The sequence below is a fragment of the Streptopelia decaocto genome (assembly GCF_964273445.1).
Source record: "Streptopelia decaocto genome assembly, chromosome: 3".
Taxonomy (NCBI): Eukaryota; Metazoa; Chordata; class Aves; order Columbiformes; family Columbidae; genus Streptopelia; species Streptopelia decaocto.
Window position 1 is genome coordinate 40,277,486 of NC_138656.1, and position 20,929 is coordinate 40,298,414.

A 20,929-nucleotide genomic window follows, 5' to 3' on the forward strand; every position below is an offset into this window, starting at 1 on the left:
TAAAGTGTCTCAGTTTTTTATTAGCACAATTCTACTAAGCTTTTATCAGAAAACACTGGAAATGCCCCATGAGAGCATGATTTTATCAAGAGCTCCATCTAGGTCAACTCAAAATATTCACAGTCTAGGGAGACAAGATGAATTTTAATAAATAGCCACACTGAACCCCAGATCTTAAACTCTGAGATTTAATTTTCCTTTGCCACAGAAATGTGTGCTCTGAGGCATGAACTTGGGGCCAGGCAATCCACGGAAATTTGAGCTCTGTTTCACTTCTCAGTGCCAAACAGAGATATTTATTTCCAAAGTCCTGCTGCCACCAATTGCATCAGCTGGTATGTTGCCTGCTTTGTCTTGGGAGTTAACTAGTTAGGTACTAGTGTCTGCTTTAAATAATCTTTCCCTTATAATTAACGCTTCAAATTCACACATTAGGTATTTCACGCAGATTTATTTGAATAATATTTTTTTCCAAATCATTTTACACCACCAACTGGCCAATAAAAAGATGTGGACAATTTGTATTCCTGAACCCATTTTGTACTTATTCTAGTTCTTTCTTTTCAATAAATATGAGGTCTCTATTGAATAGCTGCCTTTCCCTGTATTTGCACAAGATTTAATACAATGTCTGTTAAGTAAAAATATGCATTATTAATAAGGATTTCAAAGTAGTCAAAGAGCTGTATTAATGTTTCATTTGAGTGTAGTTTCAAGTGATGCAACTCCACTGTTACACATGAATGAATTTGGCCCAAACAGAGGGAACAGAATCTGTTCTAAAACCAGTTGATTTTTGAAGTGTTTGTCTGCAATCTTTTGATACCTCACCTGATCACTGTCATCTGTCAGTGATGTAGTACTGGGAATGGAAACTCTAAGTTGACACAAACATCATTTTACTTCCCCACAGAGAAAAGATAAATGTTTGTTTCTACTTCCAAGAATTAAGATTAACTTGGATTGAGGCATGTCTGTACAGCTACCAAATAGCCAAAGTATGACTTCGCTTACACAATTATACACCCATCAGGAATTCCAGTGAGGCCATGAGTCTGCTGAGGAAAAAAGGACTGAGAGAAAATCTCGATTTGGAGGGACCACATTTCTTCTCTCCCATGAAGAGTCATCAACCAGTGCCTCCTGGCTCTGCCCAGAAAGCTGAAAACAGTCTCCATTGAGGGATATTAATTGTAGTGTTCATTAAAATAACCACTTGGAGCTGGGAACTTCAGTCTGAGAGCTGTGGTTCATCAGTCTCTTTTCTTAAGCATCCTTGTGCATAAAACAACCTACAGGGAAGTGTTTACTGATGTTGCTGTCCCCTTGAGATGGTTTTGTGCTCCAGACCAGCCTGCAATGGAAAATGGACAGTGGGAGAGATGGGAGTGTCCCTGATACCTACCTGAGCACAGTAAAACATTCACCCATTCTTCCAAAAGATGCAAATAAAAACTATCCTTCAATAATTAAAAAAAAAAAAAAAAAAAAAAAAAAAAAACAACAAACCCAACCAAACAAAGACGAACAAAATAAGCTAAAGAAAAAAAGAAAAAAACACAAAAACCAACCAACCAAACAAACAAAACCCAAACAAAACCCACCAAACCAAACCGAAAAAAAACCATGAAGGAGGAGGAAAAAGGCCTTAGACAGTGACAAGAGAAACTGCAAAATGCTGAGCTGGAACTGAAGTGGAGACTGGCCAAAAATTAATGAGCTGAAGGTGAATACAGGAGTAAGAAATGGGAATTAATTGTGGTGACTAGAATGGAACCGAGAAGGGAGGAGAACTGGGACACTGAGTAATTAGGAGCAAGAGGAGCTGAAGGCAGCTGATGAGTTGCCAGCCTGTTGGTCATGGCCAATCCAAATCCAATCCAAACCCAAAAAATCAGACAAGACCAGCTGTGGCTGGCCCTTTAAAACCCAACAACAACATGTTTTCAGCTAGAAAGAAATTAACACCAAATATAGAGAATTTTTTTTTTCAAATTGCACCCCTAAAATTGTATAAAATAAGGAGACATAAAAGCCAAATAATCATCCAAGAAATAAGAAATAGGACTGCAATATCATTTTCAGAAAATGAGACCTACAGGAGTGCATTTAGGGTGTGTGTTTATTTATTTAAAAATCAAATGAAAGCCAAAGCAGACACTTAAAGTGAGAGAAGGCTCTAAGTAACTGGATTGAGGAGCTGGAAATCACCAGTTTGTGGCTTTTCCATTTTTTCAATCTTTATTCCAAGTGGTTAACAGCTGTTTGAATTTAATTTTAAAATTACCATCTTTGTAATTTCATTTGTAGCTCAAGATGTCATGCATAGAACTAACACCCTTGGACTTAGTAAGTGCATAAAACATAGCTATTTTGCTAAAATAAAGTTAATAGCTATAGAGACCTATCTAAAATAAGGTTTCAATCCCAAGATATTAAGGGGAAATTATAAAAAACTTCTTTGAACATATTCTTTGTCTACAAGTCATTTGAGCAAGGTACTAAGTGGTTGTGAGTCATGCCAGTCTGCTTCTTGATCTGACTAGGCTGAGGACATTAATGCTTTTGTCTCTTGTGAGTTGAAGATAGGTTGACACCCCAAATCAGAGAGGCAGAGGGGAAGAGAGGAAGATCTCTTGGAGGTCGGGCTCCCTCTCATGTTGTTCTAGACTTTGGAGTCCTCAAGCGATGTGTAAAAATATATAGATTTTGTTTGTACAGACGTCAGCTAGAGGGATGCAGAGTCTCTCCAGACAGTTATTATCTGCCACTATTAAGTATTTTTCCTAATATCTAAACTAAATCTCTCTCTTTTTTTTTTTTTTTTTTTTTTTTTTTTTTTTTTTATGGCGCTGCTACAATCACTATAGTAAAATATTCCCTACCTTTTTGCTTAGATAGGTAAATAGCTGCTGCAATATTACAGCCACCTTTTGTTTTCTTACTGGCATTTTCTGAAGTGTTGGGAGACTTAATTGCTCTCCTCCAGGTTGAGGGTGTTACAGATTTCTCAGAGGGCAGTGCTCAGAGCAGGCTGCAGCGCTCCCACCCAGGTTTTGCAGGAGGAGGGAAGAGGATTACTGTTGTATTATGTCTGGATTATGCCCAGATCCTTTGCAGTAAAATATAGTTGGTTGTTCCACTTTCTGTGCAGCTAACTTTTCTTGGGTCAGTGAGGTGTCTTCAGTTGTTCACTGAGTAGCATCGTTGCCTTTCAGACCGTCTTTCTCTTTTACCAAGGTCCTTTTTTTTTTTCTTTTTTGATTCTAACATACAAAATACTTTTAGTCCTTTTACCTGTTGGTATCTTTATGTGTGAGTGAGAGTGAGGAACCTACTGGTCTGATTCTTTAACACAAATGCATGAATGAGAGTGAGTAACAGCATCACTATTTGCCATAAGGGATCTGTAAACATAAATTGTAAAGAGAAATTGCCATGACAATTAACTCTGGGAACCTACTCAAATGCTAGATGATAATCCTTATTTGTAAGTGTGGACACAGACAGTAAATATAAAAAAATATTAAGACACGATTCTAAATGTTACCTTGTTAATGACATTTATGCAATTTTTATCGTACTTATCTTTCACTCCCAAAATATAATCTGCCACATTCACTATCATTGTATCTTTTTTTGATTTGACTAGACTTTGCAGTCTCTCATTAGACTCATCACAGATGTCAGCTTTCAAAAGAGATATTATACTATTTATCACCTTTCCTCTTAACAGTGCTGCAGCTTCTTCCGCACGTATGTCACCTAAATGAAGCATTTCATTATTCATATAGCTTTCCTATCCACCTCTTTACTTCTTTCTCCCTTTCCTTTGTGAAAGATGTGTGGCAATAACATATTTAATATGGCTTACTTTCCCACCTTTTTGCTGAGAGGAATGTATAACCTGAAATCTATGACCTTTTTTTGAGTTCATCTCTTCTGATGCACTGTTCTTTATACTGCTCATATTTTATTTCAGACCCTTTTTCTTCCAGCCCCCCCTCCCTCCCAGTAACATATTTTTTAGGATTTTTCATCTTTTAAGGTTCTTTTCCTTTGTTCCACTGATCCTCCCTCCATTGATCCCTCCTGCATGTTTCTGGTGCCCACTAAAGTTCTTTACGCTTACCTCCTCTGTTTTATCTTTCCTGGAATTGAAAAAAAAAAGAGAGTGAGAAAGAGAAAACATTAAAGGAGAGGCAGGCCAGCACTAGAGCCAGAATGTTCCTCTGACCATGACCTGATCTCCGGGGACCGTCCTTCTCCCGAGTCCTGCGTTTCCCCTTCCTCACCCTCCTACTCCCAGGTCTCCCCGCTCCTCCTCCAGCCACTGCTGCTCCAAATTCCCCTCGTCTTGAGATGTTGGTGGGATTCAGACATAACCACACAAAGCTTTTTGGGGGTAGGGGCATAAATGTGGAATTTTATTAATGGCTAGACTTATGTTTTGATGTTTTAAAAGTAGACACTACCAGCAAGCTGATTAAGATACAGTGCAGGCAATTAAGTAGATAACGCTCAATTAATGAGATAATTGGTTTCCAGAAAGTCAGTTTTAGGGAACAGTGAAGTTTTTAATTTTTAAGTCAGTTTGGGTTGCTCCGTTTCTTCTTCTTCCACCCCACCTGAATTACTTCAGCAACCTTATTGTTGCTGAAGTAAGGCCTTGCCAAATCTTCTCTTGCTTTCCTTCTCAACAATTTTCCTCATCCTTTTCTGTCACTGTTGGAAACCCCAGGCATGAGGTAGTAACTGCAGCAGCTCTTTCACTAGTTTATTTGTTGGGAGGGGGAGATTTTCACTTATATATTGGTTTTCTTCCTGTAATGAGAACACTTGAAATGTCAGACTTCCATTTTGTTCCAAAGAGCTTCTTCCTGGTGCAATTCTCGTCATACAGACCTGTATCATCTACATTTTCTGTATCCATGTGTATTACTGAAAAGCAAACAAACAGAGAAAACAACAAAAAACAACCAACGACAACAACAAACATGGAAGATCTGAATTTTAGGTATTTCTTCTGCTGTTGGTCAGAGCTGACTGGAACACTAGCCAAATTGACCTCTACTCTATACCTGAACACCACTGCCATGTTAAAACTGCACTTTGGGATTCCCATCTGCAAGGATTGCTGAGCATCTGCTGAACTTTTGGTGTCTCTGTTGGCATCTCCCACTGTTTCTTCCTGCCCCGAACTCCCAGCATACTTCCATTGAACTGAGAGATGTGAAACCTGTGGTTATCCTTTGCTCAGCAGGTATGATTGTAACTAGCTGGATGTCACTTGTGGCACATTTCTGGTATAATAAGGTCAGGTGGGAGTTTTTTTGAAAGATGGTTTCAACTCCTCCTGGTGCTCTCTCTGCCCCAGACCACATCACATGCTGGGAATGAACCTCCATCTCTAGAAAACTTCTGAAGGCAACTTCTTTCCACCAACAGCACAGACCAGGAACAATGGCTTTGATCACTTTAATGAGAAAGAAAAAATCAAGGGAGGCCAGAAGACCTCGAGGAATAAAAGAGAGAGAGAAAGAGAAAGAAAGGAAGGAGTGATAAAAGTGAAAAAGAACATAAAAATAACAGCTGGGATAGTGACACCACGGCCCACCACCAGCATCTCATTATGGCTATCACTTACTTTCTGTATCCCAAGAGCACTCACAGACAGCTGCCAACCTCCTGCTCTGTGTGTTTAATGCTGTGACCAGTGAAGTGTCAGAAGTAAGCAGAAGAGGAGTGGGAGACAACAGGACATGCATATGTTTGGTGGCACTGCCTGACCTGGGGCTCAGCACTACAAAATAAAAGTCTGAGCCTCGAGAAGACAGGAGGCCTTTGATTTGTGTACCCTTCAAACCACGCAGAGCCTGCCGTTTTCATTTTTCATGTAAGCAAAGGTTTTGAATGTGCTGCCCCAACTGCAGTATGTAAAAGAAAAAAAAAAAACACACAAGAAGAAAAAGCCCTTACATGCCCGACATAGTGAAGAAGTCTAATGAGTCTAATGTTGCCTGTAGAAGCTGCATCCTTTTCCAGTTCCTGAAAGCTCCTGTACCAGGCTGGAGCTCATTACTCCTCATTACTGAGGCCTTGCAGTCTTGTGCATGCAGCAGCAGCAGCAGCTGCCTCCTGCTGCTTCTTGTTCTGTCAGAGCAGAGCTGTCTGCAGCCCTCAGCACCAGTCCTTCATGGAATGGAGAAATGACTCCTTTTAACAACTCTCCTGGATACTATTAATTTCTGTTTGTTGGTACTGATATGGAAGCACCAGCATGGCCAGCATATCAATGCTCATCTGGTACAATACTGTCAAAATTTTAATTCTACTAAGGAAAAATGTGTTTTCTGAATGGTACTGCTTACTTTGACTTGTGTAATGCTGAACGTGAAAAATATTAATTATAGAATTGTATTGGATGGGACATTTTTGATATTCATTATAGCCCATTATTTGAGAAATCTCAATATAGCATAAAATCAAAAAGAAAGAAGATTAGTCAAAACCATTTTCTTACTATAGTAAAGCAAACCAGTTTTGTGTTATCCAAGGTTTGCCTTTTTTTTCTTTATTTTTATTGAGAGTTTTGACGTGATAAAATGCCACATCTTTCAGTGTATTTTTTTTTTCCTGGTCAAGTCTTGCTGGTCTGTGCGCTGAGAACTGATATTCACAGGAAACATACAAACCCCGTTTTCTTTTTCTCCTCTAAACGCTCAGCTACGGCGATGCGGAAAGTCACTGGGCACCAGCTGAAGGTTTTTGCGTCCGACACGAGCGACCGCAAGATTTTCCAGGTTTGCGTGTGGTGCCGCCGCTCCTGCCAGCCTCAGCTCCCCGGGCCGGGCCGGGCCGGGCGGCCCCGCGGCGCGGCAGCACTGACATCTCGCGGGTGCGCGCAGCAACCGCGCCGACCGCACGGCGCAGAGACGGTGTTTCCCACGAGTGGGGCAGGACCCCGGGGCGGGGGGCGGGAGGCGGGATGGGGCCGAGCACCCCGGCTGCAGCCGCTGAGCTGCCCGAGGTGTCGGCCGGATCCTGCCCCTTCTCACACAACCATTCCCTGCCCTTTCCCTCTCCGCTTGTAGCTTTTTTCCCTGTCGAACGTGTGGGTTCCTGAAAAGAAAATGCAGGTTGAGGTAAGCAGGGACACGGGAAATTGTTTGCACATGGCGAGCAGGGGATGATCTGTCCTGAGCTGAGGTTGATAACACAATGGATTGCCTCATTAGACTTTGATGAGACTAACACATAATTTACTGATCATGCAGTCCGCAGCTAAAACAGAGGCATGGACCACCTGACAGTAGCTGTTAATTTAAAAAAAAAAACAAAAAAAACCGACAAAACAGCTGCCTTCATATTCCAAAAAAAAAAAAGGACATGGGATATTTTTGTTACGTTACATCACAGAAGAGCATCTCTGCTAAGACAGTCCCTAGAAACTGATGTCACTGTAGTACAAGGAATTCCTTCTAGGTCACTGGGATCTTATCAAGATTCATTTGGCTTGTCTTGATTTGGCTGCACCAATTTAAATAGTGAAATATCACAGTGCTGTGCCACCAAATACAAAGGTAGCTCCAAACGAAGAAAACAGTATCTGCAGGGCAAAGCTGGTACATCAAGGTTTGGTTTGACTCGGGAGACATACGGAAGCTGAGGTCTGATGGAAGACGTAGTTACACAGGTTTGACTGTGAGTGCCTGGGAGAGCCTGGGCATGTCCCTGGGAGGAGACCCCAGCAGAGAGCCCCCTTCCAGCAGGCTGCCTACAGGGAAGGTGGGCTTTGAAGGTATATGTGTGAGTACTGCTCCTGATTGTTCCCCTGGCTGCATCCAGGGCAACAGGGTTTCAGTCGTATGACCTGTGAGCAAACAGGCTGCCCAGAAGGAAGCCTCCCTCCATCTAGTTAGGCATTTAGGAGGAACTTCTTGGTGAAGGCTAAAATATCAGTGGTTAACCACTGTCAAACTGCAACTGTACAGTGTTTATGGCTGGCTCTCCACACTTCACTTACTATCTGTATCTTGCTGAGAAGGAGAACCCAAATCTAAAAACTGTGCTTGACCATGGGCTTCCGCATGCATAACTGAATTACGTTTTATGAGTGCTGCAAATACATGGTGTTCATCTGCATTGATTTTGGGCTGCTTTTCCAGAGCCAGAGCCCCTTGTCCATGTTCTGTGTCTCCTGAGAAACTCAGACTCTCTATTTCAGCCTTTTCCATCTCAGTTTTTTTGCATATCCCACTCCATCTTTACCAAAGAACATGCACTCAGTCTGTGAAGACAACAGGCAAGACAGGGCTATGCACCCTAATGACCTCAGATGCCGAACAATTTTGGGGTGGCTTTTCTATGGAGAATCATCTATGTGGGGAGATATTCTTCAGCTTTGCAAGTCAGAGGATGAAATAAATGCTTTTTGTCCATTAGTAATAGCCAACTTTAATAACATCATGTTTAATGAAAAATATATTAGATATTTTTATGTAATTTTTTTCTTATGTCTGGAATTGATGTTATGGAAAGCAATTGTCCCAGCTTTAGAGGGTGAAGAGAAAGTTTGTCTTTTCTTGGATATATAGCATTCTTCTTTGGGATGGTGTCATTTGATAATTCCTGCCACATGTTCGTATGAGTAGGATGTTTTTGTTTCCTTACTGTGTCTCATCCCAAGTCCTGCTGGGTAATATTTCAGATGGTCAGGGTCAAAAAAAGCATGTGACAACTTCCAGATGTTCAAATAATCAAAGCAATCTGCAGATCTAAGGGAGCACACCAACAAACAAATGAAGGATAACTTGAAGGGCTGTGGTCTAGGTGGGGGGTCACATTCAGAGGTGGCGTAGCAGGCTGAAGGATATTCTTTTAATATCTGGAGAATTCACTGATGTCTAGATCATTTGCTAAAAATGAGACGGTCTGATGATGTGGCTGGGCAGGCAGTAGAAACTGAAAACTTGGGGTCTGGTTGTGGTTTTCCTGCAGCTTGGAGCAGCACTGGATGCCCAGGGGAGCAAGGAGGGCTGTCACACTGCCATGTGGCTCTGAGCTGAGCTGGCTGCTGGGCTCCAGCTCGCATGATGCAGCTGAGGCTGAGAAACGTGACCATGTCCTGCTGCCGTTCACGCCACTACCACAGCTGGGGCTGTGTCCTCGCTCAGCTGGTGGTGCCCGAGATGGGGCTGCATTCAGCTGAGAGAGGGGAGGACACCTCTCAGAGCAGGGAAACACACCTGCTTTGGGCTTACTCCTAACCAGCTTGTGCTGACATCTGTTTAGGCATTAGTGACTTGTCCACAGCTGGGTTTTGCGAGCTCTTCGTCAAAAGTCTTCTTCATTCCAGGTGATTTTTGTTGTTCCATCATCCCAGCTTTACAAAAACAGGCATGACAACTGAAAATGTATGGTGGGGCAGCATGTTCCTCGTTGGTAATGCAGAGACATTCGTCACAAAGAAAATAAAATACATTAGTCACTGGCAACATGATATTTGTAGAGGTGAATGAGCATGGTTGTGTGGTGCAGTATGTGTGGAGCAGTAAGTGGGAACAGTCAGACGCAGGTTGCACATCTCTGGTCACAGAAGGGACAAGATTCCCGCTTCACAGGATCCTACAGCAAGTCTTCAGGTGCCACACTGGCATTTCATGTGGCAGTGCCACCACTGCTGACAGCACGTCCTTTGAAACAGCTGTGCTCCGCATCTGCCTGCTCTGTGTGCAACTGGCACAGCTCTGCTGGAAAACCTTCCATGAGGAGCAGTGATAGGGAGGGCCAGGCATCATCATCATCATCATCATCATCATCATTATTATTATTATTATTATTATTATTATATTTCTGCTACTATTAATTTGTATGGAAACATTGCTGGCTCAAAACCTGGTTCAGCTGCTGATGGAAGACCTGATCACATTGAGGAAAGTGCTGGAGTTTTGAACATTGCTGTGACTCCTACAGGCTGATGCTTTTGAAACATGACTGTTTGGGAGATTGCTACCAACTACTCTTTCCTCTGGTAGTAAGGCCTTAGGTGACTTTTTGTGCACTCCTATATGGATCTTTTACTGCTTTGGAGGTAATGATGTAGTGTGATAGCAAATTCAGTTCTACACTAGAAAAAGAAACAACTTTGTGATAGTCTGTCCATCGTCAAAGGTAGCTTTTGTCAAACTATCCATGTCATGTTCCTCAAGAATCTGGAGAACTTCTGGCAAGATTACTCCTTGGTTCTGTTCAAATAATCCCTTTTTGCATACATAGAGGAGGAAAGACCAATACACTGCTCACACGGAAAACCAGACCATGGTGCCTGTGTCCATGGAGGAGCCTGAGACTGGGAAGGGCATTGGAGCAGTGCGAGGTCCTTGGAGGAGGCACACAATGACACAGGCAAACACCCAAAAGCGAGAAGAATGCTGCAACTCACAACACCAGGTCCTGAAAGTGCTGCAGGAAAGTAGAGGCCATGAAAAATTAGATCTGGGCCATATAACTGGTATTTATTTTGATGAGTCATCTCTGTACTGATTCATGTCTGTAAGACCAGGATATTAAGGTTATCTGGAAAGGTTTGGGGGCCTGTGTTCTACTACCTGAAGCACTGACAGCATGTGCTTCCATTATTTGTAACATGGTTGTCAAGACTGCAAGCTCTTTGTCCACGTCCACAGGGAAAATTATAATTACATATGTATGGTAAATTAAAAATGGAAACCATTCACTGCACTGGAAGCTGACTCAAGACAGACAGATCATCAGTGGGGAGACATGATAAGGAAAGTATCACAAACCAGAAAACTGGGGGAGAAAAAAAAAAACAAACCAAGTGGCCTCTCTCTACTACCCACACATCTATTGGTCATCTACCCATCTCTCCACTAGCTACAAATGTGGATATTTTTATTTAAAAAACAGGCAAGGAAGTGGTGTGAGAAGGTCTGGATGAGCCAAAAGGAAAATGGCTAAAGGACCTTTTCCCTGGCTGGTAAATTCATGTCTGGTCTCCCATCAAGGCTTCATAGTTCAGAAAGCATTGCAGTTTGTTCTTCAAAAGATATGTCAATCTGTTATGGATTAAGAAGACAATATGCCTTCCACATTTACTCTCCCCGTGAAGTGATTTTTGGAGGATTTGCTAGTCACTTTGTTTCAGACACATTTTTTAATGTTTGGATTTCTTTGTGGTTAAACTTGATTCTGTCCTTCCTTGACAGAAGGAAGCCTGTCCAAGCCTTGAATCCTATAAGGCTTGCTGTGGGTTCCTCTGCCTGTGCGATGTTTGTCCTTTCATGATCATTACTGATACATACCCCCTACACTCATCATGCTCTAATAAAATCATTTGGTCAGGATAAAAATTACAAATGAAAATATTCTCTCAGAGGGAGTACTCCAAATACGATTTTGTAACAAAAATTACCCAATCACTTCCAAACTGAAGTTAATTTAAAATGAAAGATAAATATTTTCCTTTACCACTGTCCAGATGCGATCTTCCCAAAACTTCAGTCAGGAATAATCTCTCTGAATTTTCCAGCTATTTCAATATCCCAGCGCCATACTGAACCCAGCCTGTGGCTCTAACACCCATTCAGGAAAATCTGCCAACAAGGCCAATGTCTGACATCTCTATCCATTAAGATCAATGGTCACACATCTTTTACTTTCTCATCTTTCGTTCCCTTCCATTGCTGGTTTGCCGCTGGACCTCCATTTTGCCCTCTTTAATGGGAACTTGGGAAGTTCCCACTACTTTCCTGTCTCTGCTTCTTCATTTTCTAGAGTCTCTAGTCGCTTTCCTTTATTTTAATAGCTATCATTCTCATCTGTTGACTTCAGATCTTGGCCAAATCCTGATAAAGCCAACAGAAAAGTTTTCCCTAGAATTTCTGTTGTGTTTTTTCTTTCCTCATTCTTTTTGCTGCCTGGCTGGCTGATTTAAACAAATATTTTCAGAACAACTTGTCCTCCATTGACTAAACTGGTAAATAATGGATAATTATAGTTTTGATTGGGAACAGCTTTCTGGCAAAGGATGGAGTACAGCACTAAAGAAGAATTTTTCTCACCTTGAGTCATGGGATCTGGTTAGTTAAATTAAAACCACGTACTTAACCTGCTTCTACAAAACCAATATGAGAGGTGTCCTTTAGCTGTACTGATACTTCGAGCTGCCTTCACCATGCTAGCTGCAGCACCTGGGCAGTAATTCTATTTTGTGAAACAAAAATAGCCTGGGTTTCTTTCTCTCTTTGTATCAAAAGCAGAACAAATGTAATTTATATATTTCAGCAAAGACTCAGGCTTGTTTTTCCCAGTCTCCCTTTTCTTGCACCATCTGGAAAGGAAATGTTGTTCTATCATAAGCTTCAAGATTCCACATATAACAATCGTATCATAAATTCCTCGGTGTCCTAAGGCTGGCTGCCTACTGCTGTAACTCAGTCCTGCTGTGATAGTGCTATCTTCTTATCAAAATGTACTTTACCAAGCTACAAAAGGGATGTTCCTATGTTTATTAGCTTTACATATTGCCTATGAAGCATACAGAAGACATTTATAAATAAATTTCTGTGTGGCTATTCACATGGAGAGTCTAGAAATATAAGCATTAAAGTGTTCTTGATATACGTAGAAAAAATAAATACCTGACTAACAATAGCAATATGAATATAAGTCATTGTATTTTGAATTTTTATTGTAATAAATTATAGCAATACTTCACGCAACCCAGCTATTATCTCAGATTGTCTCTCTGCAGAATCACAAAAACAATCTGAGTCATCCTGACTTGATTCGTGTTCAGTTCCTGTTTGGGAAGGATTTCCTCTCCATCAGACCGCCTGGTAATATTTTTTTCTGTGAAAGCTTAGATTCCGTACAACAGTCCCACAGTCTATGGCGGGTTCTACAGCATGAATAATGGAAAATATGTATCCCTGCATATTTGTAGCTGGTTATTTTTGCAGAAGTCCGTGTGAAAGAGGAGCTGTGAGATACTTTTTCTATGTGACACATATGTCTTTTTGGCACTCTGATGGGAATTGTTTAATAAAGACTTATCAAACATATAAAAAGAAGCTCAGCATTTGAAAGTGAGAAGACTTGGAGTTGACATGTAGATCCTAGATTTGGTATGAATGAGTTTCAGGAGGAAAGAGAGTGAATTTGCCTTTATGAATAAAGAAAGACACCAGAAAGTTATTTCCCTCCAAGGGTCTTCTTCATGGTCTGTCACAAATTCTTGTGAAACTTTTATTTACATTCGCCGTGGTTTTCATTTCACCTATGTATAATGTGCTATTTGAGTTAGTACAGGTAGAATATATTATTTCAGTTAGTTCATGGAGCTGATTAATTAGTAAATAACTTTGGCTCTTACACCTGAAAAGCATGATAGAAGCAGAGAAAATGACTTCTACTTGCCAACCTTCCTTACCTCACTTGAGACCTCTCTGAGCTGAAAATGCAGCACAATAATTCTATATAATACCTTGGACATGAAGTAAATAATAACGCGCAACTCCAGGGAAATGAAGCTCCAGAGAATAACGATGATACTAGCTAACATTTCTACAGTTGAACAGTTCAGCAGGGAGTAGCTTTGTTTCTGATAGTATCCTGAAAAAATACACTACTAATTTTACTATTAGTATGAGTGGTAGTATTAAGGGTGGGTAAGAGAACAAAGCCATCACTTAAAACATTGACAGATGTTACAAAGATGGGGGATAGCATATGTAATGAGGATTGAAGGAACTCTAAAAGAAAAAGTTTGAAGTGCTTGGTCATTTGATGGGATAACTGAGCAGTAGTCATCTATCCGGTGGGAAAAAGTGAAGTCAGATGCAGAGGAACAAGGTGTAGGGGCTTCACCTGCTGTCGGGAGCATCCTCCACTGGGAACCAGTGAGTTAAAACAGGACACAGCGGGTCAGGTCCAGGGCATCAGCTGGACATCAACTCCAGGAGTAAAACTGGTTGAAAACTAATGTAACTCCTGGGAATATGCTTTTTTGACAGGGAGGCCTTGTCTCCTCTGTATGTGTGTCGAGCACTGAAGCGTAGCATTTGCTTCAGGCACTCCAAAAGACTGCCTGGAAACCAGAGGGGGTGCAGGCAACAACTCTGGGAGCAACCAAAAGACTGGAAAACACTTTCTGGCAGAAGCTGTAGATACGCAGTCTTCTACGTGTATCACAAAAAGGTTGAAGGATTACCGGTTATAGACGGTAAGTATTTACTTCAGGACTAGGGCTCTTCCAATCTAGCAAATAAAGATATAAAAAGATCTGGTGGCTGGAGTTGGAAAAAAGCACAGGAGGAAAAGGCTGCACATTTCACCAATGAAATACTTAGCTGCTGGCATGGATCGCAATAGGTTATTGTGGCTTTTCTGCCATTAGTAATTTTTAAATCGAGAATAGATGTTGTTGGGTTTTTTTAATCTAAAAGATGTACTCAAGTTTAAACTGGATCAAATTCAAGGATGTTCTGTGTCCTAAATTATGTGGTTGGGTGACCACATGGCGACTCCTGGTTTTATAATCTGAAAATGCGTTTGCTCTGACAAATAGGGCTGGAGGAGTTTTTACTGTGATTGAGAATTTGGATTCATGAATGCTCATTGTGTTTTCTGGGGTCAGCACTCACTTTTCTTCCTCCTCCTGAACCAGCTTAGCACTGACTGGTCCCAGCTGCAGAGCTGCACTAGGCAGACCTCTCCTGCCTAGTCCAAGGATGCTCCTTTTTCACTTATTTCTCTCCTCCCAGGCTGGAACCCCACATTCATTTTTCCGAGGAGCCAGGAGCCACCTTGAACCGGGGAACTTCTGTAGCGCTTTGAGAGTAACCATTCACAAAGACCTTACAGCTCTGAACTACAGTACGCACAAAGAACACTTTTTTTCTAGCAACTACAAAATGCTGCAATAAGCTTTGCTCAAATGAAACCTCTATTAGCGGTAGTGGAGCTTTGTACCTTAACCACCAAGCATTTGACTATCAGATAATTGTGGTTATACATTCTCTTCAGAACAACCTGCATTATTTAAGAAGAAAATCTAACTCCAATCAAGCTGCTCAGAGGTTTTAAAATATTCAGATGTAGAGCTCTCAGCTTCTCTGTTTTAGCCATTGGGGTACGGGGCAAAATGCGGCTAAGCAGGCAATAGTCTCAGGATTTATTGCAGTGACTGAACTTATAAATATAGAAAGTTCACAGAAAAGCCTGCTCTCGTGAACTTTCAACCAGCATTTGCAAACTAAAAAGCCATAGATTATTTATATAAGAAATTGATGCATATCTGTCCAAACATTTAATAAAGATATGTGAGAAGCATGAAACAAGTCATTTTCCTCTGCAGTAAAAGTATTTTTCTTCTACTAGATACAGGACAGTGGCAATAACAGTTTAAACCTTTTGAAGCTTTTATGTTCAGAAAATGATACTCTGACAAGGATTATACCAAAAACATGGGTCTTAGAATGGGAATTGTCAGGTCAGATGAGACAAAAAAAATTGATAAAGTAATAATTGAATTCTCTTTAATTGATATATATACACACTCAATTTAAATAAGATCGTGATACCCAAAGGTAAACTGAATGGTGCAACATGATCCAGCAAAGGCTGTTTTTATAAATACTCTTCGTCCCCAGGAAGGCATGGGAAGAATGATGTTATTGACTTTAAAAGGTCAGATCACCTGTTTCTGGTTGCTTTGACTGTTGGAGTATGCCTGGCCTGAAAAGGCGAATGCTGATTTGACCTACAGTTGCCAAACACCCTACAACTGGCTGCTCCCTGCGCCTACTCTCTCTCTCCCCCAAAATACCAGTCAAGAACACATGAATATCACCAATCAAGCAACCTGAATTATATCCACACCATCACAATAAAAATGATTTTTATTTCTGGGGTGGTCCCAAGAGGCCTGAACACAACCTCCAGCTCCAGACCTACATTTACCACCCTGTTGCCGGCACAACTGGCTCCAGGGTTAGGAGTCTGGTAAGAGCAGTTGAAAGTATTATTTCTTCCCCATTCACTCATGTACCAGTTGCATCTCAAATATATTGAAGTTTTCTTTCCTTAAATATATCTCCACATATCTGAATTTCAGGTTTATATTATTGCCAATACACTTTACATTTTGCATCACACCTAGTGCCTATGTTAACTGTTGACATTTGGGCTCAAGAAGAAGAAAAGAAGTGAGGAAAGGGGAGAGAGTACAATGAAGTGTGACTGTATTAGCAGCATTTTTAAGTTTAAGACTCAGCAGTGGGTCTGCTGAGTCTTTGGTAGCACATTTTCAGTCTCCAAAGTGAAGTGGTGGTTTCCCATGCACACTGGAATCAGTGATGCAGTTCCCAGGATGGAAGCCCGTTCTCTCCCACTGTTACCAACCCCACCTGCAGCACGAGGTCTGCCCCTTTGTAAACATGTGTCTGTTCATGTGGCTAGCTTAAGTCTTTTCACATAAGCACAGACACAACACAAAAAAACCCTCTGCTTTTTCCAAATCTAGCTCCTTTGTCCTGAAAGGATGCAAAGATACCCCTAGTTCTTGCTGCCAAAGGACTCCCGAAGGCCTGCATTTTGGGAAGAGGTAAGTGACAAAGGAGATGGACCTGCAAAGGTGAGAAGGAGTGTTCTTCAGAGCTAGAAATTACAGCACAACTCTGGTTAAGATCCTGAGCTCCAGGACCTATAGTGACACTAAATGCTGCTCTGCTGCTGCCATTACTATCAGGCAAGGAAAAGCCGCAAGTAGTTTTAAACCAAAGATTTTCCTCCATAAGACTTTATTAGGCTAGCAGAAAGTGAGGCCAGTTGATGGAAAACATGTCTGTCAAGAGTCTGGTGTAACAAACATCTATGGCTGTGCTGTGACATGCTGTAGTATCTTCTTTACATTCCTATGCAGGGTTTTCAAACAACAAGAGGAAGTGGTCAATCCTTTCAAATTTAATAGAGCAATGCTGGCATTGATTTCTGTGGCTGCAGTCGTGTGTCAAGAGATTATTTATGCTGGCATTGTGAGTTCAATACATGTCTACATCTTTGATACTTGAATCTCAAAAAGTTCACTAGAAGAGATGCCAATAACCTGTTATTTTCTCTAAGCACCAGTTGTATGTACATGTCATCATAGTAACATTTGTGCTGGCACTGGCCAACAATGACTGAAATCTTAGCCCTGTTGAAATCTTTGGCAAAGATTTGGCTGAGAAGTGCAAATAGGTTTTCAAACAAAAATAAAAAGGTGATTGGGGAAAAATGTATTTTTGTGTAATAATGGTAAAATGGTTTTAGTTTTCAACATCCTGGATGTCAATGCCATTAGTTTATAAAAGTTCAAGTCTGTTTGTGCTGAAATGAAACAAAAACAAGTTCACTCCTCATTTCCATCTCTCCCTCTGTAACTGAAGACCTGGCAGGACTGAGTGTGAGCACAGCTGCTGGCAGAGCCACCAACCAGCCAGGTGCCAGGCAGCACAATGGTGGGTGATGAGGCCAGTCATGTGGCAGCTGGATTCCTTCTGGTCAATGCAGGGATTTCGTTCTCATTCTGAAAATCTGCTGACACCCCAATCTGCAGTCCCAGACATTCTTTAGAGCACATCCATCCTTCAGACAGAAAGTTTCCTCTTTGCAGAGCTGATCTAACAAATGCCCCGGGCTAATCAAAGCAAGTCTGTCCATTGATCTTAATTGATTTTGGAAGTCAGCTCTGTAAAACAAATACCTGTGGCACCAAATATCTAAACCACGAAAAACGCTGTGGAGCAGCAGGTCCTTGACCCATAAGCCATATGAGATTTCTGAGGAAATGTTTCTAAAAGCTGACTTAATCATAAGGAAACAAAATTAACTAAACTTGCAGACATGCCTTTTCTTTTTGGTGACCACAGGCATAATGACTAGCATGTTGTACAAAGATTAAAAAATGCTGCCAGAAATTATAGATTAAGTGGGATTTTTAAAAAAAAATTTGTTTGTTTGTTTTGTTATAGGCTCTTTGCCTATTTTCCCTTAGAATCAGGGTTTATTTATTCATGATGTTGACTTCTTTTTAGCTGCTTCTTGCTGATATGTTCAAAAAGGTGGACGATGTCAAAAGCAGGAGAAACAGCAGATGGCAGCACCAGGCTGCGTTAGCTGCGCTGTTCAAGCAAACTGGGAAAAAGTACGAACCTGGCTTAAAAAGTTTCTTAGAGTTTGTTCACTTTCAGATCTCTTTCCTTTCTCCCGTTCCTTTGGATTTTTTTTCTTCTGTTTTTTGTTTGTTTGTTTTCTTTCTTTCTGCCCACTATTGGAAGAAAGCGCAGAAGAAAATTGCTATGTCAGGTCATCCTGTACAGATTTAGCAGTAGATAGTAAGACCTGATGTGACCTGCTGAAAAGATGACATGAGGTTATGGCCTAGCCTACCAGCACTTCACGTCGTATTAAACACTCCATGGGGGCAACATCTGGAGGGTTAAACAACTGCTGGGTAATGCAATTTTAAATACCACTTCATCAAAGTAATAGACTCCACAGGACCCTCTTGGGATCTGTACAGTGATGTGTTCCAGGCTTTATGTGCTGCAGCCCTTTTGTGTAACACATTAAGGAGAGCCTGACTATCACAGCATGATGGAACTGAGGTTTGCAGGCTCATCTGCATACAGCACACTGCATCACTAGGCCTGGGATCAAATGCCCGGCCTTTGTGATTTTTCTCTTCTTTTTTTTTCCCACTCAGAGCCTGATAATTTGTATATCCAAAATTCCTGTGAGCTGAGGAAAAGATTTTAGACTGAAAGACTTACTCTTGAGTCTATTTTAACAGTACTGTATGAGCTTCAAAAGGAGATTGGACCCCATGCTTTCTGTTTTCCCAAGTAGTTACAAAGGAGGGAGCAAACCTCCTATGTGCTCTTCATAACCAGCCAAGCTTTCAACCTGAATAACAAGCGGATTCCTCAGGTTCTTACTGGATCTGGCACCTCTCCCGCATTCTTCACATACAACCCAACCGTAGCTCCAGCAATACAAATCATGAAGAAAATGTGGTCTCCCATTTGGTGGACCATGGAGGCTGGTGCCACCATCTAGCTGCAAATCAACATACCTGACAGCTAGTAAAACAGTGTGCAATTTTCCAAAATAACTCCTTCTATTGTTTCAGAGCTGCTGAGCAAAAATTAAGAAAAGTCCCGTTAAATAATTAATCACTTTAGTCCCATTGAATAATTAATCACTTTAAGAGACAACAACCCAAGAACTTTTTCTATTGCCTGCTAATGCAACAGTTTCTTTCTGAAGGCAAATCTAGCAAAATCCTCAGCCCACACAGATCCCTGTGTCTGGGCAGACAGAATTTGATAGTTGTCACCAACCAATCTTTGTCACTAGCAGGAGCACATGAAAGGACACTTGGTAACTCCTTTCCAGGGAGAAAAATTTAGGGTAAGGCTTGCAGACAGAATGAGCCAACTGCCTTCAGCTGAGGTCAATGAGAAGGCTTAGATTCTTTCTGAGCAAGTATCTGCCCTCGCTGCCATCCTTGCTTGCAGATCCTTCTCTCTGCTTTACTACAACCATTTCGGATCAAAGGGCAGTGGAAAATTCCTCAATTACCTGACATAATTTCAGTTCAGAAGTGTCTCTGGGTAAGTTTTTATGTGTGCTGCCTTTCAAAGAGGGATGCTGATACTAGTCATGGAGCAGTAGGAGGCGGTCTGAAGCTGACTATAAGCCACCATTGCAATTTTACTCTTGTTACTGGGTACTTGTAAACTGTGGGAAGTTATAGAGAGACTAGAGAAATGTGTTGTTGTATCTCTTTCTCCACCAAGCCATATAAAACAGTCAGTCTTCAGCTACCTTAGTGTCAGCAGGAACACAGACCTACATTGTCGCTGAAGTGCGTGCTGCAGCCTCATATGATGTCCTCCACGCCACTTCTGCATTTATATCAGGCTGTCTTATCCACAGCTTATCATATCAGGTTAACTATTCTTTGGAAATTATAACACTGATGAATACATATATATGAAAGATGTCTTCCCCTCACTGAAATGGTTTGTGTCATGAGCTTTAGAAACAGAACTTATTAAGAGTGCAGATATATGAGCTACTGTAGTTTACTTACTGGAATTATTTTCCATCCCTCATTACTGCTGAGGAGACTGCGGCTGCCCTCCATCTGTTGAGAGGTCTTCATAAGAAAATGGGGAGCAGTAGGGAAACAGCATGGATTCTCCAAAGAATGCATTAGTTTATTCATTTATTTCAAATGTCTTTCATGTCTTGGCTTTGTGCATCTTTTCCAAGAAGCAAATGCATCACAGATGGAAAGAAGCAATTTTCAGTTGTAAAAGTTCTAAACAGTTCAGGTGAAATGAAAAACAGCTTCCTGGAGACATGCCAGCTTTTTAAATTTTTTTTTTTGTTTTCCTCAGCCTCACTTTGATTGTGAAAATATGCACCCACCTCCAGACTTTATAGCATGAGAAATGCCCTGCCTGGGGTCTAATCGGTGCCTGAGGTATCACTGCAGGGTTGATTGGAAAGGAAGACTCCTATTTCTACACAGACACTACACATCTGCTCTGATTTTCTGCAGGGTAGATCCTCAGTAACCCTACTGCAAAAATTGAGTCTTACATAAACCAAGCTTATACTGGCACAGCTCTTCTTCTGGAGGCATCTCTGCTATGTTGTCATCAGGAAAAGGTCTAAATTCTCCACTGATACTCTGTTTTCTGTCAATTCATATGGCTAGCTAGTGAAATTAGGGGAAAAAGTCATGGGTGATCTGTGAGAAAGAGTAATTATTTTTATGTACTACCTGCTGATAAAACCTTTAGGATTTATGGCAGATCAAGCTAGCAGGAGCTTTTGTAATTACCCTAAG

At 41.2% G+C, this 20,929-nt stretch overlaps 1 protein-coding gene across 1 annotated transcript in view; it reads left to right on the top strand.

Annotated features, from left to right (window-relative positions):
• The window catches only part of RGS7 (regulator of G protein signaling 7), a gene marked incomplete at both ends in the record, with an annotated part of 239,621 nt that extends 224,670 nt beyond the window's left edge, over nucleotides 1-14,951 (top strand). The window contains one exon of the mRNA XM_082048677.1: nucleotides 14,790-14,951. Within this exon, the coding sequence (XP_081904803.1) occupies nucleotides 14,790-14,951 (162 nt within the window). The remainder of the gene's footprint in view (nucleotides 1-14,789) is intronic.
• Between the last annotated feature and the right edge of the window lie 5,978 nt (nucleotides 14,952-20,929).